Genomic DNA, 26,794 nt, shown 5'->3' with positions numbered 1-26,794 from the left:
GAATGGCAAAGACTTGACATTAAACAAAAGGACAAACTTTATTTTGCCGCTTGATCCATTTGAATTTGTTCCTCAGATTTGACAGCAAATCAAAGCAAATCTTCCCAAACCCCCGGGCCAAACCCCCGGCTCAAACCTGAATATTCGAATCCGCCTGATCCCGACCCTACAAATTGGCCAAAGGAGCATAAACCCTGGGACGAGTCGACTTGGGCCGAGTTGAACTACGGGTGGCATATCCAGCCATCCAACCCAAAACAACCAGGCTCCAGTGGGCTCCAGCTGCGGACTGCGGATGATTAGCAGGGCATTCGGCTTAATACTCGACAGATCAGAATGAGTGCAGCGAGTTCGGGACAGATTATTAGGACGTCGAGGGAACTATACAAGTACTTATTTCGAGTATGTGAAAAACTTCCAAAAGAGGCTCAGAACCATTATAAACATCATGTAAGACAAGTGAGTAACTTCAGTAAGCTTAAATAAATGCCATGGTTGCCGAATTCAACTATTTTCCCTATTTTCCTTCACAACTACAGTAGATCATATTCATGATAAGCAGTCAATCAAAAGGGTTATCTTGGATGAATTTTTGTAAATTCCGATGTCATGATATATGCGCCACGTTTTGTAGGCTCCAATTGCCGATTACATATGTAGACGAGTACAACTAATTACTGGTAACCAACCAAAGCCGGTACTGTGCAGTGCCAGTCTGCTTTTCAATTACGTGGTGCATTTGGTGCACCCAAAAATAAAAATCATCGTATAGATCCCTGTACTATCAGTTCGCACCAGCTGTCTATAGAGAATACTTTGTAACGTTATCTGGGGAAATATGGCAAAATTGTTGGGAAACGACGCCATACTAGCCGTATTGACCATGACCTAATTTGTGATGTTTTAATCAAATTTGACCAACTTTGAAATTTGACCCTTGTCTTAGCTACACTTAAATGTAAAATCAGGTCTAAAAAAATTGTTTGATTGGCGTAACATGAAAAAAAAATTAGGGTAGGTCGCTGAAAACAATATAAAACAATTTTAACATTTTCTTTGCAAATATCTCAAAATCAATATTAGCGACATCCGACTCATTTCCCTTGATCGTGTGATTTCGTGTCACATATTTCCATTGTGATAATTAAACGACGGTTCCTGTGTTTTATTCAAAATCTCGGATTTTAACTAAACTACAGCACCTAGAGTCTTGATTTTTGCTGGGTATGTTAGTTTAAGGGGGTACTACACCCCTTGATAAATTTGTGTCTATTTTTGCATTTCTCTCAAAAACTAATATAAACACAGTGGTAACAAAAGGTATGTATATTATACGGGCAAGGAATCCAAATACTACACTGGAATGTCAGTGACCCAAGACAAGCGGTTCGTTATTTATGATAAGAAATAAGGTACCGCTATGATGTACCTCATTTCCTATCATATATACTGAACCACTTGTCTTGAGTCACTGAAATTTCAGTGTAGTAATTGGATTCCTTGCCCCAATAATATACATAACTTTTATAACCAGTGTATTCTTATTTTTTGAGAGAAATGCAAAAATAGTCACAAATTTACCACAGGGGTGTAGTACCCCCTTTTAATAACGTAAATTATAATTGTGTAAAAAACAGAATTTTGAAAAATATTGAGGTGTCCCTTCTCAGCAAATGTTATAACATGGCTTTAATTCTAGAAAAAAAATTGTCAATTGCATTTCAGAGTTTCAATAGTCATGCTGATGAGATTGATCCACAGAGGGTTACAGAAATTATCAGCCGAGCTGTGCAAGATGCAGACTGGATTTTAAAGAAGGTATGTCACTCACAACCCTCAAGTTGAGGTGTGCTATAAATCGCACTTGGACAGGCGAATATGTGCGACTGCAATAGGGCCTTAAATCTCAATCCCTGAGTTATGATTGTCATAGTTAACCTTATAATCTTGAAAGTTAATCCTGACTGCAAAGCTGTGCACAGGTTTGATGAATTGCCAAATCAGCTCGATACAATTGGATGATAAAGATTTCATAATAGGAGATATGTTCGAAGAGCTGACAGTTCTCAAGACTTACAGGGTGGGGATTTGGTTCATGCATACCACAACCATATTTGACACAATCAGCTCCATGGGGGCTTTATTAGCATATATGTCTACAGCAAAGTGACCTCTTGGAGGATATGGATGGTACCATATATCTGGTCCATGGGGCCAAAGGAGGCAAATTTGATAAAGGCAAAAATTTGGAGTAAAACAATAGTATAAAGTACAAGAAAATAGACATCACAAACTTCATAACATTAGAACCAGGTATGCTAGACCTTTGGTGTTTTCAGTATATGATAGCCTAAATGTTTGTGGTAACAATTGCTCAATTAAAAAAAAAAGTGTCACATTCCCTCCCAAAAGGTCGCTTTTCTGGATAGATGTATACTAATAATGCCCTCAAGGAACAGAGTTTTGAGAAAATATCATATAGGGTTAATATTCCTGCATTAAAATATGTGACCAGTTGCATGAAAAGGGGGTTTTTTGCAAAAAAAACCCATCAAATTTGAAAATACTTTCATGTTAAGTATATTTTCATCAGCTTTATTTTGAGAGGAAGAGGGGGAAGATCCCATCCCACCCACCCCAATAAATCTTGGCTACAGGCCTGAAGGGATATATTAAAATTGTGCTTTTCTTGCAACACTCTATTGTAGTAGGACATAATATTCACTTTTGTTGTTATTTTTCTGACATTTTGCCCATAACTTGTAGTATACTGCTGAGAAGTAAAACACCAGAAGGCAGATCTGACAGTGATGGATAAACTGAAGAGGATCTGGTGTGGTTGCTTTGAAAACTCATCCAAGATTGCATCATTAAATATCAACAAGAGGTGACATCAGTATGACAGTATGAAGAACAGCATGTTCTACTCATAGAGCAATTTAGTTTTGTATATGGATCGACAAGACCTGCTAAAGATATCATATAATGATGAAGTGTGTTGTGAAGTGGAGCTTTAAAAACTTTGAATCAAGTATCTTGTTGTTGTACTATATCAAAATTTTGCAGTGATGGAAAATCACACCAAGAAGTTGCATCATTGAATTAAGTTAATTTGAATACAAATTATTATATTGCTAGTTATACAACACTTTCTTGTGCACTATCAATTATGCAATGATAATTAAAAGATAAGTTGTACATTATTTAGAGTGTGTGCTATGTTTGAGCATTTTTCATTGAAAAAAGAATATTTTAATCTTCCTATGTAGGTCGAGTGAAGTAATTTCCCTTTCAAAGATTTAATGTAAATATTCAGGCAGGTCAGAGGGGAACATGACCTAGTGGTGTTTGCACTCAAATTATATAGACAAATAAAGCTGACACACAAGAGGAATGGTATGGATTCTATAAAGGAGATCCAAACCCAGTGGGCACATGCTAGGATTTCGATGTCAGGTGTGCCCACTGCACGCGGAAGGTTTAATATAAGGGGTGAAATTTCCATCCCATGTGCATGTTTTTTCTGGGGAGAAGGAAAATGTTCAAAACTTTCGTGTTGATATATTGAATTAGTGGCTTTAAAATAAACGAAGACCTCTGCTACCACCATATGTGACACGATCTGCTCCATGGGGGCATTATTAGCATATGTCTACAGCAAAGTGACCTTGCAGAGGATTTGGGGAGGGTGTGACACGATCTGGTCCATGGGGGCCAAAGGCGGCAAATTTGAAACTGAGATATAAAGGCCGAAATATGGAGTAAAAAAACAATAAAATACATAAGAAAATACACATCACAAAACCTCGTAACATTAGAACCAAGTATGCTAGACCTTTGGTGTTTTCAATATATAATAGCCTAATACTACTACAAGGTAATAATTATAGTAACTCAATTTTCAAAATTACCCCCTTTGGCCCCCATGGAGCAGATCGTGTCACATATGTTACCAGCTCCAACAAAACCCGGAACAAGTCGCTGGGCATGTTTTTGAGTTATAGGTCTTTAAAGATGACATTCCCATAACAAAAAAAATCCAATTTTGGAATTCCTAATTTCATGGTATTTGACCTTGGGACTAAGTGGACTTTCAAATCCTTGAAACGACTTATTAAAAAGAGGTTTATTTAGTCAATAATTGACAGGTGATGAACTATGATAATCCCTATACAATCCTGTGTAAAGCAGGAAACTATTAGCCCAATTACTCAGAAAAGCAATTTCACAAAAATATCAAGGTATCATTTACAAAATTATCCATATCTTGAAAAGTATTGATGCTATGTATATCATTTTGGTATCATTTTAAAGCTTATTGTCCCATGCTTACATTTTATGCAAATTATGAAATGTCAAAAATGTGACTTGTTCCTGGTTTTGTCAGAACGGGTCACATACAGTTTGTCCACTCTGAAGTACAAAGTGACAATGTGTGTGTGCGCGTTGCTACTTTGTACTTCAGAGTAGACTGACTGTATATAGACCTTTTTCCCTCTTTCCCATCATGCACTATTCCAGGGGGGTATGAGTGTCGCAAACTACATCATCTCCCCGGGGGAGTACAGAGTTAAGTTCATTACATACTAGAATACAGACATTTCGGCTGGTGCCTTCATCACAAAAAAGGAATCCCCGATAATCACGATAATGGCGCCGCGATCACTAATACCTTTCGGGGCAAAAACAACATTTTATGCCTTATGGACATGGTGTCCTCACCCAAAAAAGTTTCCTGCTATTGAAACCTAACTTTGTATACATTTTATAGACCTAATGGTGATAAACTAATGACGGGACACGCCGTGATATTTTGTCGGCGTCCGTTTCACTTTTTTTTCGGAGATGAAAATAAAATGTAAACACAATCTCTTACACAGATGTTCTGCGTCGCTCCGTAACTGCATCACTCGTGTATTCAATAATTGCATAATTAGTAACATCGATGGCCTTTACGATAATCCGCATATATGGAATCAGTATGCCCATATTAAGACAAAATAATTGCGAAGGTATGGCAAAGACCATCGGATGCACACGATCTATGAGGTTGATGAACTACGTCATACCCCCCTGGAATAGTGCATTGTGGGATAGAGGGAAAAAGGTCTATAGAATGTGATTATTGGCTTTCTTGACAACAAAAAGTTGCCTTTTGTTGATTTTTTCCCTACTTTAATGGACCAGTTTATTGTGAAAAAATAGCAAAAGGTGGGCCTTTGTGGAATGGGGAGGGGGTTGGTGCTGCAGCACACCCCTTGCATACAAGCCTGGGAAAGTGGGTACCTTTGTACTCAATTAAATGTATAATGCATTTGACATCTAATGATGTCATGTGTATCAAATTAATATTAATACACAGATTACCCGTAGTGGGTGTAATTAAAACATTAACATTTGCATGCGCAATTTCAGCATTTATGAAACTTGGCTCAGTTGGAATGAAGTTACCAAAAATAAAGAATAGAAAACCACCCTTATACAATGTAGATTTTAAATTATTAAGGCAAGTTTGTAGGACTGTAGTTGTAAAGAGATTGCAAACATCTGTCATTTCAGTTAAGACAATCTGAAGATCCTATCCTCAGTTCTGTTTGTATCATGGTGTGAGGGCACCATCTTATTCAATCTATGCAAGTTTTAGGTCCATTGCACTGGCTGCCTTCTTGAGCAATCCATGAGACAAAACTGATGTCTGATGAAAGATTTATTTTTGGGTGTCCTTATTTAAATGTAGCATTGGGTTAAAGCATGATTTTAGGGGTCTTTGGGTGACAGATCCAAAGTATACTGCGCCAAAAAAGTATCCTTACACTTGGAAAAATAATCACAATTCCATCCAAAACTGAATCATGTTGGAATAAATTTGTCTTTTAATAGATGCACTAATCCTGCACATTATGACACCCCACTGAATCCAATGTGACTTCAAGAAGCAAAGTTACAAGCATTTGATTAGATGAAGGTCCAGTTTTAAAAGTGTCAAACTGGCCACGGACTAGACATCTGGTTTGAGAGTGGTGAATGGCTAATTTATGCGTGCCTTTAATTTAAAACATCAGGAACATAAGAAAACTGAAACAAAAGAACTGACAAATAAAATGAAAGTTTATGAAAAGTACAAACTCCTTTAAATAAAGCTTCATTGCAGAAACTGTGTTGTCTCTTTATTGTGCTTGATGGAATTGCGCCTTGTATAGGCATGTTTGTCACTTTTAAAACTGGACCTTCGTCTGTTCAATTGCTTGTAACTTTACTTCTTGAGGTCACATTCAGGCCCGTATGCAGGAGGGTGCGACCGCACCTCCCAAAATTTGCAAAAGTATACAAAAAGTCCCAAAATTTTACGCTTTTTTGGTCAAAAAAGGTCCAAATTTGGGGAAGAAAATCCACTTGTCACAAACCGCACCCCCCTTGGAAAAAAAGTCCACTTTTTCAAAATCAGCACCCCCCCAAAAAAATCCTGTGTACGGGCCTGGTCACATTGGATTCAATGTGGTGTCATAATGTGCAGGATTAGATGCACAAATTTATTCCAACATGGTTCAGTTTTGGAATTGTGATTATTTTTCCAAGTGTAAGGATATTTTTTTGGCGCAGTATAGAATAACTTGAGGGTGTTCGGAAAATAGGTCTTTGGGTGCGGTAATAGCATTGCTGAAAACTTTATCCCCACATATTGGGCCGGCTCCCTCTAGATCTGTTATGGGCCATAAAGAGTTTTTAACTTGAAATGTATTTCCCTTGCCTAACCTTTCCTGGGAGGGGGAGGGTAATTCAAATATAAAAGTGCTACTTGCATATCCATGCTTGTTAATCAACCCTCAAACAATGGCATAACAGATGCGGTGACTGATGGACTGAATGACATAACTGTAAACATTTAGACAGTATTAGGGTATTAAATTGCATAACCATTTCCCTCTACATCGCGTAACATCACTTTTTGAATCATTGATGGCTAAAAAAGAGATCCTCATCTAAATGTTGATATGGCTGAAAATGGATCATCACTAATTGGACAAATTGTTTATGCCACTGTGTGCTCAAAAACTGAGCTTTTTTTCTGCCATTTTGATTAACACGCATGTGTAACACTTTTACATTAGAGTCATAATAGAGTGATGCTCCACAGAACTTCCCCTATCTGGACCTCTTTTATATGGATCTCTCTGTTAAACCTGTCAAATAATCTCCCGATTAATCTTAAATGAAAAACGTGCCCTGAATCTCTGGATCTACATCAACATTTATTTGTTCAGTACAAAATTGTGTATGGTATTAGTTTACTAAAATACCAGCTTTTTTTTTTTTTTTTTTTATTCCAGTGTCATATATAATTTCTTGTTTCACTTATCTGAATCAATGCCTGGAGCCATGGCTGGATTAAAGAGGTTGGACTGTATCCTTATTACAGTTATCTGTCACCAAAAGACCACAATTGCAGTGCACTTTCTTCTACAACCCCAACCCCAAATTCCAATATCTCCAAAAAACTTGATCAAAGTACCTTGGGCTACCCACTCACCCTGGACAGTGGCGTAACTAGGGGGCAGGGGGGCAATGTGCCCCGGGCGCCACCCTTAGGGGGGCACCAAATTGACAAATTCAGCATCGAATCTGCACCACTCCAACTTGAGTGAAAGTCAAAATTTTTGTGCACTTCGTTTGCAAAATCAATTGAAAGAACATTTTAAGTCCGATATTCAACTTCTAGTAACCAAAACCAATTAGTGGTAGGCCTTATTTGTCCAAAATTTTGCGCGCGGATTGTTTCAATAATGGGGGGTGGGTGGCATTATGTATCCTTAGCCCTGGGCGCCACAACCCCTAGCTACGCCACTGCCCGCATCTAAGATATTCTCGGGTGGTGGGTAGTGGCGCCAATTTTTTTGTTTCTTGGAGCATGTGCAATAGAGGGGGAAAATCCGGGAAAATCTGCCACTGGAGGGAGGGGATAAAATAGGGGATCCTTTTATTGAACCTTACAAATGGTTCACTTACTTGGGGAGGAAAGCAGGTTCACTACAGAAAAGTTAAGTAGCAAAAAACAAAACAGTTAATAAAACGAAATACAGTGGCTTTATGCACTCATTACAGTGTATGCTTATGGGACGAACTTGGCTGTGGACGAATCAATACTGGGTCGAGTCATCTGGTTTTGATTAGCCTGTCATGTGACAAATAGTCAGCTGATCGCTACTGCACAAGCTGTCGCATGTTGCTGCTGGCTGTAAGTACGATCAATCGTGCAGTTTTCGTCGTGATACATGATAGAAATACATAGATGGATCAAATTATACGGTACATGATTTGATTGAGAAAAGATAAGAAGGTAAGATTAAACATAATATTTAGCTATTACGGTCAGAATCTGCTTTGAATCTTGAGGCTGTTTTGAATCAAACAATGATTGAATGAACCTGTCCTGAGTCTAGACAAGAATGAATGAATAAAAGAACCCTGGGGGTTGCTCGTGAAGTCTAGCCAAGAATTTGCTCACCGATACATCAGGGAAGTGGGACATTCTAGGCTAAAGACCATTACATTCAAAATCTAGTCGGATTCGCTGAAGCATGACACCGTGTAAAGCAATGGAAGTTCAGAAGTAAACACAGCCGATCACAACACATGAACAGGCGATTGCATCAAAAATGTTGCTAAAGTTACACTTCAGCAAAATTTTAGGCTGTCCAGATTTGGTAAATCTTGCTCAAAAGATACAGTAAGACTCATCAAAATAACTTTCATCCAAATATCAACATTAACAGAATATTTAATACCTCTGCTTGCAAAGAATTGCACCGCTGTCCGACCGAAAAACCATAGCAAAGTACTCTAGCATTGAATGTGTAACTATCGTGTGCAAATTCGAAGCTAGAGTTCTCGAGTAACCCGGGCCCGGGGTCACTCCCATTGTCAATGATTGTGGCCTGTACACCATTCGCGATAATCAACTTTTGAAAAGCACCCTAAACAAGGATTTAACCCTTGGCTATAAAAGGATACCATAAATAGGTATTAGGTAACATGCGCCTGTTTTCACACCCTAAACAGGGATTTTATTCCTTGCATCAAATTTCATACCCCGCCAATTTCATTTCCGCGTATTAGCAATTGTAATTTTGCTACCCTTTTATCCAATTTTTCATGATTTTAACACCCTAAACACGATACGCAGATACGCGTGTACCGTGCCTACCCACGAAAAACTACACTTTTTACGCGTTTTTAATATCAAGGATGGTGTACACTATGATTCCGTGGGGTATGGTTGAAGACTTGGATGACCCCGGCTTGGCATGGAGCACCTTTGAAAGTTTGTTTATCCCTGTCTGCGATGCTCACGCCCCATTTAGGCAGGTTAAAATTCCAAACAATCCTCCTCAGTGGATTGATGATGATTATATTGCGTGCAGACAAGACCTTGTGCGTGCAAAATCCCATGCCCAAAATACCTGCTCTGAGGTTGACTGGGATGCTTTTAGGTACCTCGGAAACAAAACTAACAATCTTGCTACCAGGCTCAAGCGGAATTTCTTTGAGTCTTCAATCAATGAAGCTGGAACTAACTCCCATAAATTGTGGAAAACTGTTAAAACTGTGCTTCCCGGTTGTAAACAACAATCAATCAACAGCATAAGAATAGGTGACTGAAATTGTCAATGATGGTAATTTAATTGCTAATCATTTCAATGTTTTCTTCTCAAACATAGGTCAAAATCTAGCCGATGCCATTTGTTCCAACCAACTCCCTATGAATGTCAATCAACCTTGCACCAAGAGACGATACACGGAGGAGAGTCCTTTTATTTTCTCTAAGATATCCGAGGAGGATGCTCTTAAGCTTCTCAAAGGTATTGACAGTAAGAAAGCCACTGGTCTGGACAATATCAGTCCAAAACTCCTCAAAATTGGGTACGCGCAATTATGTAGGCCACTAACCTACATCATGAATCTTAGTCTCTCCACCGGTGTCGTACCTTCCGCATGGAAAAAAAGCAGAGTTTCTCCAATTTTCAAAGAGGGTGACCACATGGACACTAGCAACTACAGGCCAATATCAGTTATCCCTGCCTGTATGAAGGTGTTTGAAAAGTTGGTCCACGGCCAGCTTTACAGCTACATCACAGATTGCAATCTTTTATCTCCTAACCAGTCGGGCTTCAGGGCCATGCACTCCACTCAAACATGCCTTCTTGGTGTTACTGACTACCTTCTTGACAATTTTAACTCTGGCTTTTTCACTGGTGCTATCTTTTTAGACCTTAAGAAGGCGTTTGACACGGTGCACCACAACGTCCTGATAAACAAACTTCATAGCATAGGTGTGCATGGCACTGAACTTGACTGGTTTGGATCCTACCTTAGAGATCGCCAACAAGTCACTAAAATTGGTGACATGGTTTCTAGTCCTGCTCCAGTAAACTTTGGAGTCCCACAGGATCAATACTGGGGCCCCTCCTCTTTACCTTGTACATCAACAACTTATCAAGTGTTATTACCCATCCTGACTCCAAGGTAGCATTATATGCTGATGACACTGCTATTTTTGTCAGAGCTAAAAATATCAAGGCCATAAATGACATTCTGAACTATGAACTCACCCATGTTTCTGAGTGGTTAAACAACAACTTCCTTACGCTCAATGTTAAAAAACCAAAGGGATGATTTTAGGTACTGCCCAAAAACTTGCTCAGTAAAGACATGGAGCTTGAGGTCTACATCAATGAGTCTGTCATCGAAAATGTTGAAAAGTTTAAATACTTAGGTGTTTGGCTTGATCCGTCCCTCACTTGGTCTTCTCACATTGAGAAGATCTCAAGCTCTGTTTCCAAACGTAATGGTTTGCTAAGAAGGCTGAGAAACATCTTGCCCAAGAAAATCCTCATTCTTTTGTACAAAACTCTTATCATCCCGCAACTTGATTATTGCGATACTGTGTGGGGCAACGCTGCTAAGACATCCCTCAGTAGACTTGATAAACTTCAAAATGCAGCTGGTAAAATCATTCTGGGGCTCCCATGCAGATATCCCTCCGAAGTACTTCTCAACGACCTGAAATGGGATAAACTGGATTGCCGCCGCAATTTCCACCTAAATTTAATGGTGTACAAAAGCCTTTGTAACCTTCTCCCATCACCCCTGTGCAATATATTCCACACTGTTGCCTCTAGTCATAAACATCTGACTAGAGCAGGGTCACAAGGTAACCTGGTCATCCCACCTTGTAAGAGCGAGTCGGCTAAGCGGAAATTCACATCCAGAGGTGTGGTCTCTTTTAATTCATTGCCAACCCAGGTTAAAGTTCCATTACCTCCTACACCAGGCCATTTCAAGGCGATGTGCAATTTAATTATTTAAATATTCAGGTTGTTGCATCAGTGATGGTCGGCTGCAGTGCGGACTTTGTCAGCGGGCTGTCTTAGAAGCCTGCTGACATGGCCGCACTGCGGCCAGCCAGCACAGGTGTGCTTCCTTGGTGTGTTCATATATAATGTTATTTGTTAAATCCATGGTATGTTATTCTTTGTATGTATTTAATTTGTATTTTGATGTATTTTGTTTGACCCCTGGGCCAGACTGGAAATCAGTGTGGACCACTGAGTTTGTTCCCCAGGCAAAATAAGATCTAATAAAATAAAATAAAATAAAATATGATAGTGACTATCTACAGGCCACAATGGTGTGAGTGACCCCCCTATTTAGTTTAAACTATTACAAGCAACTATTGACTCGTTTCGACTAGAGCGGGCATTTAATTATTTCACAACAATATTTGATTTTACAAATGATGGGGTAAAGTCTCTTAAAAAGTGTGATATGACCCAGATAGCAAGACAACGTTGGCAATGGTCGGCATGGTCGCGGTCGGTAAGCCGACGCCAAGCCAACGTTGGACCAACATTGACATGCCAACCTTTAGTCATGGTTGGTATGGGAGCGTCAGGCCAACGTTGGGTCAACGTTGTTATGCCAACCTTATATTATGGTCGGTATGGCAACGTCGAGCCAACGTAGCCAGCCAACCTTAAAATGACGGTCGGCATGCCAACGTTGGGCCAACGTTGTTGTGCCAACCTTAAATGATGGTCAGTATGCCAACGTCGAGCCAACGTAGCCAGCCAACCTTAAAATGACGGTCAGTACGCCGAGGATGGGCCAGCGTTGTTGTGCCAACCTTAAAATGATAGTCGGTATGTCAACGTTGCACCAACGTAGCCAGCCAGTCGTAAAATGACGGTTGTTACGTGGAGGTTGGGCCAATGTCGTCGCACAAACGGCTGGAATCCCAACATTGGACCAGCGATGGTATAAGCTGTTGTTCAAGTCATGGAAATGGTCATGTTTATAATTATTTTCTTTTTTTTATTACTAAGGCGTATTAAAGAGTGACATTAAATAAAGACTATAAAAGCCCACTAGATAAACTAATAATAATATCAAATAATAATAATAATAATAATAATAATAATCATAATAATAATAACAATAACAATAACAATAACAATAATAATAATAGGCCTAATGAATGATAATGATATTAAATAATAATGATGATGATAATAATGATAATGCTTATACCATACTAGGTATGTAATTATAATAAGAACAATATTGCTAGGAATTAAATCAACAGTAAGAATTATATTTTTATATTACTTCTTTTTTTCTTAAATCAACATTTATAGCAAATTAATGTCATCAATATTCACAGTAAATTTGATCAATATCCCTAAAAGATGCACTTTGGCAGGTTTAGTCATGAAAATATAGCTTATATTAACTTTAAAACACTTGCTGAACTATGTAATCCCAGTTAGCTCAATTGGTAGAGCATCAGGCTTATAAACAGAAGGTCCCAGGTTCGAATCCTGGTAGGTACTAAGGTAAGTGACTTGTGTAAAATTAAGGTAGTTAATTTGTCTTCGTTGTAAAATAGAGAGCCAGGTAATTTAAGACTTAAAGTAAGCACAGTATACACAAGTAACTAATTTTATTCGTTTATTTTTTCTCATTAGGCTTGTTTGTCAATGTTGGCTCAACGTTGGCCAAATAACGTTATTAACATCAAAGATTTGACGTTTCAACGTCGCAAATTACATTTGTATTGAGGTTGGGTCAAAGTTGGGCGACATTGGCCCAACGTTGCAGGGGTTGGCTGCCTGGCCAAATCCACGTTAATAACGTCAAAAAACCAACGCTATTACAACGTAGTAAGGTCGGTTCGCTCACGTTGGACCAACGTTGGGCCAACGTAGTGTTGCTATCTGGGGAGGCTGTCAATCAGGCACCCACCTTTAAACACACAATTCTCTTTTTCAGATCATACATGATGAACCACTCTTTACTGGTATTCATTTTGTTGGTGCTAGTCTTCTATACTGGTGAAGCAACCAGTAGTACCAAGCCACATATTATTTTCATTTTAGCTGATGACTTGGTAAGTATGTGTATGTCAAATATTGTTTTGGGAGGTCTGTAAACTGTTGTTAAATTGAACAAATGGGGATCCTAGACTCCAGTTACGCTATAAAAACATCACAGTTTGATTTTGACCTCAAATTCAGTTGTGGTAGACTACAGAGGATTAAATTCAAAACAATTGTGATGCACCATCCAATAGAGGAATGACACAAATACTTTGTTTATACCTTTTGTGTCATTCCCCCATTGGATATTGTGTCACATTTACCTTGTATTTAATTTTATCATTTGCTGGTATGAATTGTGTCCACTTGGATCCATCCATCCAATCATTTGGTGAATCACTATAAGTAATATGGGAAAGTGTGTAATGACCTCTAATGTGCATTCAGCTGAAATGCATGAAAAACACACATTTGACTGACTGTTTATGCTAATAAAAACCAATTGGATGTATAGTGACAAAGTTGAATTCAGTTCCCACTACGTGATGCTCCAAAATATAGGGACTTGCCAGTTGAAGTCCAGTAGTGAATTTCTCTAAGCGAAAATGGGGTCTTAAGGACCAATTTTTTCCCAGGCTATTTACACCTCAAATCAGATCAGATCATAAAACCATCTGATTATTCAAGATCTAACTATATTCCTTTCAGACTAGAAGGTTCATTGGAGAAATTATTAACTATAGTCTATATATCTACTTCAAGTCACCAGCACTAGGATTGAATTTAAACATGTGCTGCATTGGCTTAGCGTGGTTTCTTGCGTATATGCGGCATGTTGTTCACACACGTAAAAGTACATGTATGTACACACACCAAGTAACGCTAAGCTAACGCAGAACACGCTGAACTTCAAAGCTAGTGCTGGTGACTCGAGGTAGATAATGGACTATAGCCAAAAAATTGTTCTGAGGAGAAAAGCAGGTACCGTATTCATTCCAATAGGCGCCCATACCCCAATAAGTGCCCACCCAGGCTATTTTGAATATGCTAAAGGGTACCATTAATGTTGAAGTGACTGATAGACATTGATACAGTGAAATAGCTTGAGGATTTGAAGTCCTGTGTAAACTTGCAATACATTTACTGCATCAGAAAAGCTATTAGAACGTCCCGGGACCCTATAATAAAAGTAGGTAAATTTGTCTCTAATAAACGGCGCTTATGTTAGGTAAACCACGTAAAAAATAAGCGCCCACCCAAAATGACTTTGTAAAGTGCCTTGGGCGCTTATTGGAATGAATACGGTAGAGCAAATCTTATATACAGAGTATATCAAAATGATTGGTACCTATCAGTATTAAAATTTATTTAAAAGCCTGCTTCTTCCAAAAGTAACATTGTATCCTGTTGCAAGGATAAGAATTGATAGTTCTGACCTTTATAACATTTAGCCATAAACTAGGTGGATCATAATGTTGCATTTTAATGCGGCAGTCTTGTCTAAGATCACTAGAAACTGATGAGTACCAATCATTGTGATAATCATGGTGATACAGCCTGTAGCTGTAAACATAAAGCATTTCAGCACTGATTGAATCAGGAGTGTGCTTGAACTAGGGTCTTTAAAGAACAGGAACATGGTTCTACCTGGTGTTGAAAAAATAAAAAGACATGTTAGTTAGCAACCCCAACCCATTTGATATAGTGTTCTGGGTTAGAACCTTATGGGGTTCTGGCACAGAAGAATATTTTTGACAACATTGGAAAGAACACAGATATGGGCAATTTATATTATTAAGTACTGTTGAATCAATTTTTGTGCTCAAATACAGGGTTGGAATGATGTCAGCTTTCATGGCTCAGACCAGATCCCAACACCAAATATTGATAAGCTAGCTCAAGAGGGTATAATTCTTATGAATTATTATGTGTCACCAATATGTACACCAACACGTAGTGCCATCATGACAGGGAGACATCCAATACACACAGGCAAGTATCTTACAAGCTAGCCTATGAGGGCATCATTTGTATGAATTATTTTGTCACCAATGTGCACCAATAACAGGCTGCTGTACACACTTTTGACTAAGTTTCATTCTTAGATCGTATTGCCAGCTTATATTCATCTCATCTATATAGAAAAAGGAATTAAAAACTGATTTCATATATCTATAGCCAAAATAATAGTTTCTCGACATGAGAGTATGAATGTACTGCGTGCACTGCGTAATGTCGCAAGTTTACTGGAATGACACGGTAGCGCGATCGATTGTGCACGCACAGAAATGCAGCGCTACCCAAAGCGTGTGTGGTAGGCGTTGTACGCTGACGCAATTGTCATGCGTGTGAGCTCTCACGATCGAGAAGCTATTATTTTAGCTATAGTAAAATCTAACATCAACATGACTATATTTGTTTCTCATTATGTGTGACTTTAACAGGCATGCAACTAAGTGTGATTATTGGTGATAGCCCTTATGGTTTACCATTGAATGAAACGACAATAGCACAGAGACTGAAACCACTTGGTTATCAAACTCACTGTGTAGGAAAGGTAAGGAATGCTTTGTGAAAGCATTGAAAAATACAAAATTATTCATGTTATTTTGTGTGACTTCAACAGGCATGCAAGTTGATGTGATAGTTGGTGATACCCCTTATGGCTTACCATTGAATGAAACGACAATAGCACAGAGGCTGAAACCACTTGGTTATCAAACTCACTGTATAGGGAAGGTAAGTAATGGCCTGAATAAATTAATTTTGCACAAAAATAGATTTATACTCACAATTGATGGTTTATCTATCATGGTCGATAGACATCTTTGAAATGATGATGGTCAGTTCCCACCTCCGGCCAGACCAGACCCCAACTGCAGATGGTGTATTTTGAGCAGTCAGGAGGGGATCTCATACATGACTCAAGAAGCGGGACCGCACCATTCATGATGTTGGATCCATCCCTCCTGACCCAATTGAATTTTTGAATTCTCATTTTACTCAAAATTTTTGTTCTTTGAAAACATGCTCTTGGAGCTCTTACTGCAGATGCGCGAATTGCAGGCTTATTTAATTTGGGATGGGGCTGTGATGGGTTTTTTTCCCCAATAATTTGTTTTCAAAAATCGAAAGGTGGGATGGTCCTAGAGGTGATTTTGCACCTGTTTGTCCCATTCTTTTCGCTGGCATTTTATTCTTTACTTTGTCTTGATTATTAGTATGTGCAATATTTATATAATATATTTATCTTTGTAATTGTATATGAGCCAGTGATGAAGCATAATAAATAAATAAATAAATAAATTGGATTCCCCAATAGAGTCTGCATCACACACCACAACCATCAATCATGAGTAAAATTGTGGTTTTGTGCAAAAGAAATTTATTCAATCTGTTTACCTACTGATGAATCTATTCAGTGATAGTAAGTAATGCTTTGTTCAAGAAGAGAGTAATGAAATTCAACAAACATCTACCATTCTTTAAAGATCGCTATTTTAGCACTAGCAGGTTGTTTGCTACAAGTAGAATTTAATGACAATTGGTTTTTATTTCATGGTTAAATCTGTGATACTGGTGTAGCAGTAGGCACAGTAGTCTGTATAGAAAATTTCTGATTGGTCCTACAATCATGGCACTTAAGATTATTTTGTTTGTTTGTTTTTTGGTACTACATAATTACTTCATTGTGAAATGTACTTAGTAAGCAAATCATGTCCTGGATGTCAAATATAAATTGAAATCTTGTGGAAATCAATTTGAAGTGTGCTTTATATTATTGGGCATGAGATTCATGAAGAGCAATAATCAAGTGAAAACTCACTTGGGGGATCAATGTGGTTCTGATACATTTATTTTCTTGTTCTATTTTGTCAGTGGCATCTTGGATTCTTTGCCAAGGAGTATATCCCAACAGAGCGTGGATTTGATACACATTTTGGATACTACATGGGAAAAGAAGACTATTTTGAGCACACAACCTTAGAGGTAATTAAAAACTTAAACAGTGAACTTGGCCAAAACACAAGGCTTTCGTGTAATTATATTGTGTCCTGAGGATAGTGTTCATGGGATCAGGCAAAATGAGTCTGATGTCGATCAAAATCAAAATTCAGATTTCAGTTTCATTACATTAGCCATTCTTAGAGCTTCATTTTGCTGAAAACCCCATCATATTTAGACCTACAGTGTCAGAGATATGGCCATTTTAGTGCTGTTCAGAACAATACAATACAAAGCCAAGTTAAATAGTGGTTATATCTCAAAATCAATATTCTCGACATCCGACTCATTTTGCTTGATCACATCTAGTGTATTTGGTCAAAAACACAAGGCTTTAGTGTATATAATTTTGATAGTGTTCATAGACGGTGTTTTGGGACAAAACACATGGACAAAGTAGCACAATTTGCTGACGATAGTGTTCATAGACAGAGACCTTGCTGCAATTATGCTGATGAGAGTGTAATTTTTATTGCATCTAATATTCGGGTATACAACTCCGAAATGCATTTAACATAATGGCTTGCAATTATAAACCATTAACCCTTACACACCTGAGTACATGTACTACAAAATACTACTTGATATATATGTGCTGTTCGTGTGTGCATCCCACGTGGTGTCACTGATGACACATTCGCCCTAAGTGATATATAGGCACGGTTTCGCTGGCCAACCAAGCCCAAGACCCGTGGCAAAGTGTCGCCGAGCCAGTGGTTGGCATGCGAGGGGTCTAGGGTTTGAATCCCACCCGGAGCACACAACTTCTTTCTTTGTTTTCTCTCTTTATTCCTTCCCTCTTTCCCTTCCCGTCGCCAAAAGCCCCTGGCAGGTTAGGATAGAGAACAAATCATATTGGTATTTTGAAAAGAATATAGATTAACCCAGCTTGTTTGCTAGTTTAATTGACTGATATGATGTGCATGCCTTGAAATGAATAAGAAGGATTTACACACTGATGTTGTAATGGGTTATTTCAGTAGAAACCCATTATACACCCCCATGGAAGACATGACCTTAATCTCCTACACATGGTGTGTGAATTTCAAATTGGACTACCAATTAGGTGACTCTATTTGAAATCTACACTCCCTGTGTGAGAGATTAAGGTCATGTCTTCCATAGGGGGTGTATTGATTTCAACTGGAATAGACCATTTATTGAAGATTGTGTAGTAAGACCTCATATGCATTGAATTGTTAACAGGACATATACTGGGGATTTGACTTCCAAAAGAATGGTGAAATTTATAAGCCAGTTTTTGGACAGTACTCAACAGAAATATTCACAAGTGAGGCTCAGAGGATACTACAACAACATGATCCATCACAGGTATGTATGTTTGTTTGTTTATTTGCATGCTTATTGATTTCCAAAATCTTCATATTAACAGGGTCATTACTGGGGATTTGACTTCCATAAGAATGGGGAGGTTTATAAGCCTGTGTTTGGACAGTACTCAACAGAAATCTTCACAAGTGAGGCTCAGAGGATACTACAACAACATGACACATCTCAGGTATGCACAGGGTGTATCAAAATAAAGTATACAGTTTGAAAAATGCTACTAGATTAAAAACTATGAGGTATCATGGATGAAGAATAGAGCACGAAGTGCGATGGAAATGCAACTCCGTTCGTCGATGTGAGGTCAGCGACGTCAACACTTGGAACATGTGGACGTAGGTGGCAGCAGCATTTTTCTGTAATTGGCATATTCGTGACGTCATGTTAACGTAAGTCTCCACAGCACTACGCATATTTTTTTAGGTAGCTTTAGGTACTATCGTGGTGGCAGCAGCATTTTTCTTTACTTTTCCAATATGGCGCCGCCCGTGAATCAATTTGGTGACTGTTGGCGACGCCATCGGACGCCATGTAATACACAGGGAAAGCCGACGCTGTCGCCACCTTTTTGTATTGCGCTAGTATATGAGTTGCAACGGCCTGGAGGTATTTGGTCAAATGCTATAGTTGATCTACATCTACATCTTCAACAATACTTAGTAAAGTTGCCATAAAGGCAATATCTGACTAAGGACATGATTGCCAACACCGGTCGTCAAAAGACACAGCTCAGAAAAGGTAATTAAACAACAAATTAAAATGTAGTACTGCGCTGCTCTTCTTTGTATCATTTCCAGTTTCTGTATATCTGTTGCGGTATGAGGATCCCACACTATGCTACTATAGTCTAGGATAGGTCTGACAAGTGCGAAATACATTTGTTGCTTGATTGATGAAGGGCATCGCCAGAGGTTACGTCTTACAAACCAGAGAGCTTTGTTGGCCTTAGTTGCAATATTATTAATGTGTTCAGCCCATTTGAGATTATGAGTCAGTTTGATTCCAAGATATGGGTGGTGTTTTACGGTTTCAAGGTAATCTGTAGCCATCGAGTATGTATGAATTACCGGATTTCTTTTGGTGGTGATGCGAAGTGTTTTGCATTTATTAGTGTTAAATGACATTTGCCAGTTTGATGCCCAGGGGATGAAAGATCTTTTTGCAGAGCGTCTGTATCTCTTGATGAATGGATGGCACGGTATAATAAACAGTCATTGATAGCTGAATCAACATCTTAGTGTCTTCCTACAACTGGAAAATGACCGGTGTGTGACCATTAATAAGGACTCAGTGGCTATATTTGTAGCCGAGTAAAAATGCAGTTGCGAAAAGCAACATGACCATCACATATCATGTTTAACCTCTTACAGTAATGTTGACTGTCTTAGTCTTCTACATGGCCACTAGGGCATGGCCACCAAGCCCATCATTCCTCTGTATGCAGATATCAGCTCTCCTCAACCTGGCATTCACACCACAACTTCTGAGAGGTCAGTCCTGCCTGGGATGTCAACTAATCAACTTGTGCAGTTATGTGTCTCTGAACTTCATCAAGGTCTACAGGAGGACTTGTGAAAACCTTTGATTTTAAATAGCCCCACCAGATGAAATCCGGAGGTGTGAGATCAGGAGATCTTAGGGGTCATTCCACTTGGTGCTTCAAAGCAATCACACAATTGCCAAACAATTCTTCAGTCTATAGTAGTTGTACTCCTTTTACAGTCTTGTAGACTAAACTAGGAATGGTGCGGCGAAACTCAAGGTGCCACAAAGGAACTCACAAAGTGCCATACATGTAAAGTAGATACAAGGTGCTGGTGCTACAAAAAGATTGGTTTAGAGACTTCTGAGACTGGGTGGTGGGTGCATATCCCTGATGACTGGGAGTGCTGTCGACCGGAAGACTGAAATAGATGGTGTGTTCACTGCATATTCAGGAAGTTTATTCCAAGTCCTTTCAGCCCTTTGGTGAAATGAATAACCATACACATCTACACTTGTGTTCGGTTGCTTATACCGATATTCATCTTGGTTATGGGTGGATGATGTTGCTAAATGAAGGTATGAAAGAAATATGATGTTGACCAGCTAAAACTGTATCTTATAAAACATGTTGGCTTGGTTGACAAAGGTGTCTTGTGTGTAGAGGGTCCCAAGATAGTGCTTTGAAGAGTGGAGTGACCCCAGTTGTTCTACGATAGTGTTGGTAGATGAAGCGGATGGCTTGACACTGAACTTATTCTAGAGCCTATATGTCTTGATGTATGTGTGGATTCCATATTTCACCACTGTATTCAAGTTGGGGACATACCAAGGACAAATACGCCTTCATCTTCACATCTCAACATACCCATTGTACGACTGGCTTAAGCCATTGTCTTCTTGCAATGAGTTGACCATTTTAGGTCGTCTGATATTGTTACACCAGGGTAGTCATGCTGTTTTACTCTTTGTAGAGCTTCTCCTTGAATGTTGTATGTGTGGAGGCTAATCTTACTTTTATGAGTGATGGACATAACTGTACATTGAGCCAGGTGTCTTTCTTTCTCCCTTTGAAGTGCAGGCTTCATGTAAACGAAGATAACTCGCAGCTCGCACTACGGTGTACACATGCGTCGTCTCAAAGGCGACAGAAACTTTGTTCCAGGTGCAAATATATACAAGGTGCAAGTAAAAACTGGAGATGAGGTGATGGAGCTACTTCAGCAGGAGGTCCCTCAGGGCAGCCTTGAAGGTGTCGAGGGATGTATACTCAGCTGGATCTACATATAGATTATTCCAGTCCCTGATGGTTTGGGGAAAGAATGAGCTGGTATAAACTGAAGAGCTGGTTGATGGAATGAAGTACCGGGAGTTGTGACCTCTGGTGGATGTTCTGAGCGGGATGAGGTAGTCCTCACACTTGATGTCAACCAGGTCATGATGGATCTTATAGAACATCACCAAGCGGCTTTGGAGGCGTCTTTCTTGAAGGGAAGGCCAGTTGAGGGCGCTGATCATATCAGAAACACTGCTGGTGCGTTGATAGTTGCCAACAATAAATCGAGCGGCGCTTCGATGAACTTGTTCTACCTTGTTTATGTTCCTCTTTGTGTGAGGATCCCATGATGGTGATGCAAATTCCACAGTGGGGCGGACGTATGTTGTGTAAGCAGCCTCCTTCACTTGATTACTGCAATGGCTGAGATTACGTTGCAGGAATGCTCTTGTACAGTTGGCTTTCCTGGTGATAGCATCAGTATGGGTGTTGAAATCCGGATGGCTATCCAAGTGAACGCCCAGATACTTTGCTGAGCCCACCACCTCCAAGACTTGGCCATGAACTGTGTAGGAAGCTGGAATGGGGTTCCTCTTGTTGGTAATTTGGAGGACCTGGCATTTGGCGGCATTAAACCTCATTAGCCATTTCGATTCCCAGTCTTGGAGAGCGTCAAGGTCTTTCTGGAGTTTGATGGAATCAGCACTTGATGATATTTGGTGGTACAAGATGCTGTCATCAGCGAACAATCTAGCAGTGGCAGATGATACACACTCAGGTAGATCATTAATAAAATTCAGGAAAAGGAGGGGGCCTAACACACTCCCCTGCGGAACACCAGATGTGACTTGTGTTCTGGCATGAAGGAAGTCACTGATCCAATGGTATGTGCTGCCATGGATGCCATAATGCTTGACCTTTGCTAGAAGATGGCGATGAGACACTTTGTCAAATGCTTTTTCAAAATCCAGGAGGATGACATCGGTTTGAGATTTTTTGTTGATTCCTTAGCTAGATCATTGACAGTGGCAATTAATTGTGTGTCGCAAGAACGTCGTTTCCTGAACCCATGCTGGGCGTCTGACAAGATTTTGTTGTCAGAGAGATGATGGATGATGGAACAGTGAATGATATGTTCACATAACTTGCACAGCACTGAAGTCAACGAAATAGGGCGATAGTTGGCTGCAGAAGAACGACTTCCCTTTTTAAACAAGGGAACAACCAGCGCCTTCTTCCATTGCGGTGGAACTCTTCCCTGTCGAATTGATGCCTGGCACAAAAGGGTGACTGCAGGAGAAACTTCAACAGCCGTCTCTTTCAGAAGTTCTGTCCAGGATGCAAGAGTAGCCAAATTGTTCTGCAATATAGCATGGTTAATAGGGTTGATAGTGGCTTCCTTAGACAGATACTGCTTGCTTGCATTCGCTGAGGAATGATTTGATCCATCCCAGGGTAGGACCACTTATGCCCTAATACAGCCAGTCTATGTTGAAAGTTTGAATGTAAAGTAATTTCATCCAACCTACTGGTCTTGATGTTTTTTGTCTTGATTTTGCAGTATGTACAGCCAAACTTACTCACTCCATTTTTACTTGTTTCCAGCCTCTATTCATGTACTTTGCACATCAAGCAGTACACAGTGCAGATCCAGACCAACCTCTTCAAGCTCCTGCTAAATATGTACAGAGATTTCCTACCATAGAGAATGAAAGGAGACGGGTGTTCGCAGGTAAGGCTTGGTTTCAATTAGTCTACATATATTCATTGGCCTCATTTACCTATATGGGTAATGAGATGCATTTCATGAACTATTGTGCATCTGAAATCTAATCATACTCCTTTACAAACCACCCAAATGGTACTCTTTGTATTTGGATGCATGCAGTTCGTATTGAACCCCTTTTTCTGCTACAAAATGGAAAATCAGAAATATTCATCTCTGTAATTGCACTGACCATATACTTTTGAGGAGGAATCTTCATTTGTATAAGCAATGTTTGCAGTCACAACCAGAAATGGATGTAGTCTCTCATAGAGGCTATACATGTACATCTAACTTTTAACTTAAAAGACCTGTATATTTGGAGGAAAAGTTGTATCTTTTACCCTTTGACTGCTGAAGAACTGTGCTGAAAACTATGGCAGCTTCCTACAATTGATTTCAATTTCATCGATTTGTGTCACATTTTTTTTTCTTTCCTCCATCTAATTTCAGGAATGGTCTCAGCAATGGATGACTCTATAGGAAATCTCACACAAACACTAATAGACACAGGACTTTACAATAACACTGTCATCTTCTTTAGCACTGATAATGGTGGCCCACCAGCTTCTTTTGACTACAATTATGCCAATAATTGGCCATTGCGAGGAACTAAAGATACCATTTGGGAGGGTGGTGTCCGTGGCACTGGTTTTGTACATAGTCCATTGTTAGAAAAACCTAAGAGGATATCAGAAGACATGTTGCATGTGTGTGACTGGTTTCCAACCATGTATAGGCTGGCTGGAGGAAACGTTAGCGAACTAACAAACTTGGATGGATATGATGTGTGGGCCACTTTGTCAAAGTAAGTTCATATTAAATAAGCTTAGTTAGTCAGACTATATTTGATGTTTCACATAAATGTTAAAATATGAAAATGTCCTTTTTACATTTTCAGTCAATTTACCTTTACTACTTACAAGTCTTACAACTTTTATAGCCTGTTGAAAGACTTTATAAATCAAATATCTGCATGGAGCAGGACAAATAAGGGGTATTAATTATAAATCTGTCATTCATCGCAAAAGTAAAGTTTTGATCATTAAATTGGGCAACATTTTTCCATTGGCCACTGCAATTGTTGGTGGATTTCTGTTCCATAGAAATCAATGGTTAAGGGGGGGAATTGGGTTACATTTTTATGATTAGATTTGCTTTGTGGTCACAATTTGTTGGCAACCAGAGGACTCACACCCAGGCTTCTCGTTAGCGTGCATCATTGTATTTGGACTCATTTTCAAAAATTCGGATTCATTATCAATTTCTCTTCATATATATCTCGCGTCCACGGTGCTACACTTGGATAGCTCTTTTTATCTTATCCTGAAAATGTGCATAGAGCTGTAATTGTTTTATTAGATAGATATGGTGAGTATATCCCCTGGCTACACAAGTGCATGGGTCTGTGAGTAATACTGGTTAGGATTAATCATTCTTCTCTCACAAGTATCTTGGGGGAAATGCCATATAAAAATTCAATATACTTATACATATAATTTGATTACAGAGGAACCACATCACCTAGGAAAGAGATCCTGCATAACATAGATCCACAGAGAAAATTGTCAGCATTACGCAGAGGCGACTACAAGGTAGTGATAGGCAATGACTATAATGGCAAGTGGGATGGCTGGTACAATGCAACACATGCTGTTGATGGTAAGTTACACTCTGGGTGAAATGGTTAGTTATGGTTTAGGTTGATAAGGGTAATGTATCATTATCAATGATAAGACCATGGAGTGACTGATATAAAGATGTTATAGTACATTCTGAGTGAAATAGTTGGGCAAGTAAATTAGATTGACAGTGTGAATTATGTACCATTAACAACTTGTATATTGGTGTGACCAAGAGACCAGTTTCCACCAAAAGTAAATGCATCTTGGAGAACCATAAGTGAAGTTACCAGTGATAAAGGTAAGTCTATTGTAACAGAATTACACTGATTGATGCAGTTAATATTGAATAAAATAGTTACTACAACATCAAGTAAACTGATTTATGTATATACTTTATTTCTTGCCAGATTACAACTCACCGCCTTTGAAACCAGGAAGAGTATCTTGTCCTCCAAGACCAGCTAATGCTACCACTAATTGTAATATACTTTATATCTTACCAGATTACAACCCACTACCTTTGAGACCAGGAAGAGTATCTTGTCCTCCAAGACCAGCTAATGCTACCACTAATTGTAAACCAACAGAGAAGCCATGTTTGTTTAACATCAGGAATGATCCATGTGAATTCTATAATATAGCACCATGGAATCAAGGTAGGCACTCACTGCAACCTCAAATGGTTTAAGATGTTTAATATCCATTTTTAAAGTATTCATTTTCCAAAAATCTTAAGTTTTCACTAAAATTGAAAGAAATCATGGTGATCTGCAATACAGTCCATGCAGAAAAAAGTATAGAAAATAGACTGGGGGAAATATTTCGGTGAAAAAAAGGATAAAAATATTTTAAAACATCAATTTTGAACTATTTGGGGGAATTGCGCATATTTTGGGAATACTATGGACAAATCGCGAATTTTCCAAAACTGCCGCGTGAAAGTTGCTCACAAAAATCATGCATTTTCCCGGTGCTTATGTATCTGAAAGAGGTCACTTCATTATTTTCTTTCTAATTTCAGATATTGTGAAGGAGTTGAAAGCCAGAATAGAAGCATGGAATGCAACAGCAGTTCCACCAGGCAACAAACCAGCGGATCCAAAATGTGATCCTAAATTACATGGTGGTAATTGGGTTCCATGGGTCAATTTAACAACACCACAATAACTGTAATATAGCGTGTTCTTGTAATCAACATGGGCATTTTCTGCAAACAGCGCGTAGCATTCGTCAGAATTAAATCTGATTTCCTCTAAGTTGCCGAATTGACTCACTTCATGGAAACCCCAATAAAATCATAGGTAGAGGGTTGAGTTGAAAGTATAATGTGGGAAACATGCCTTGCTTATTCTCCAGGGCTAGAACTGGTTCAGTTCCTGCGTTCCCCCTGTGTTCATGGGTGTGAAGCAGCCTCTAATCTAGTGACTGCAGTGTACATTGGTTATCGCCGGCGATGGTTTGTCACATCTAGCATTGAACCAGTACTACTCTCAGCCAAGAATGAGAGAGAGAGAAGGACTAAGGAGAGATTTCTGTGAAATAGAGAAAACTGAGAAGAAGATGGAGATCACAATTAGACTTAGATCAGGTCTATTCGCCCTTTGCACGGATCCGCCATCTTGCTACCAAAACGAGGTTCTCCCTGCAAACGCATGCGCAAAAAGTGCATTTTTATTTCTCATGCTTTTCTAACAACGTGCCAGAAGGCTTTTGCAAGGCGTGTGCAGTAATTAAGCATGCGATTGACAGGCGTACGCACACACAACTCACATTTTGCAGGGAGAATCTTGTTTTGAGATGACCATACAAAGGGTCAATACTTTTTCAAGAAGTCTACAATAAAATTGCAGACTTCTTTAATGCTATAATGAAATAGTAGATTTTTTTAATGTGCTACAATTATGTGTGTAAACCATCATAT

At 39.1% G+C, this 26,794-nt stretch overlaps 2 protein-coding genes and 1 long non-coding RNA gene across 6 annotated transcripts; all 3 read left to right on the top strand.

Moving 5' to 3' along the window:
- The first annotated feature begins 239 nt into the window (after positions 1–239).
- On the top strand, positions 240–3,485 carry LOC140150513 (LYR motif-containing protein 9-like). The gene is made up of 3 exons (XM_072172547.1): positions 240–459; positions 1,726–1,818; positions 2,767–3,485. Exons 1-3 carry the CDS (start codon positions 337–339, stop codon positions 2,782–2,784), a joined length of 234 nt encoding a protein of 77 aa, XP_072028648.1. The 5' UTR covers positions 240–336; the 3' UTR covers positions 2,785–3,485.
- Positions 3,486–4,428: 943 nt separating this feature from the next.
- Positions 4,429–5,525, top strand: LOC140150523 (uncharacterized). Its single transcript, XR_011858806.1, has 2 exons — positions 4,429–4,477; positions 5,108–5,525. It is a non-coding gene; the product is annotated as an uncharacterized lncRNA (long non-coding RNA).
- A 2,679-nt stretch (positions 5,526–8,204) lies between these two features.
- LOC140150489 (arylsulfatase I-like) lies at positions 8,205–26,157 on the top strand. Of its 4 annotated transcripts, none has more exons than XM_072172521.1 (11): positions 8,205–8,335; positions 13,327–13,444; positions 15,206–15,365; positions 16,000–16,112; positions 17,253–17,363; positions 18,772–18,897; positions 23,089–23,215; positions 23,702–24,056; positions 24,759–24,910; positions 25,377–25,529; positions 25,895–26,157. In XM_072172521.1, exons 2-11 carry the CDS (start codon positions 13,334–13,336, stop codon positions 26,038–26,040), a joined length of 1,554 nt encoding a protein of 517 aa, XP_072028622.1. In that variant the 5' UTR covers positions 8,205–8,335; positions 13,327–13,333; the 3' UTR covers positions 26,041–26,157. The 4 variants fall into 4 exon arrangements, with proteins under 4 accessions (XP_072028622.1, XP_072028614.1, XP_072028639.1 ...); XM_072172513.1 differs by lacking the exon at positions 18,772–18,897 and adding an exon at positions 18,585–18,710 and having other exon boundaries at positions 8,206–8,335; XM_072172538.1 differs by lacking the exons at positions 8,205–8,335; positions 13,327–13,444; positions 15,206–15,365; positions 16,000–16,112 and adding an exon at positions 15,797–15,930.
- The last annotated feature ends 637 nt before the right edge of the window (positions 26,158–26,794 follow it).

Source organism: Amphiura filiformis, chromosome 1 (assembly GCF_039555335.1).
Source record: "Amphiura filiformis chromosome 1, Afil_fr2py, whole genome shotgun sequence".
NCBI lineage: Eukaryota > Metazoa > Echinodermata > Ophiuroidea > Amphilepidida > Amphiuridae > Amphiura > Amphiura filiformis.
This window is presented reverse-complemented; position numbering and strand designations above follow the sequence as displayed.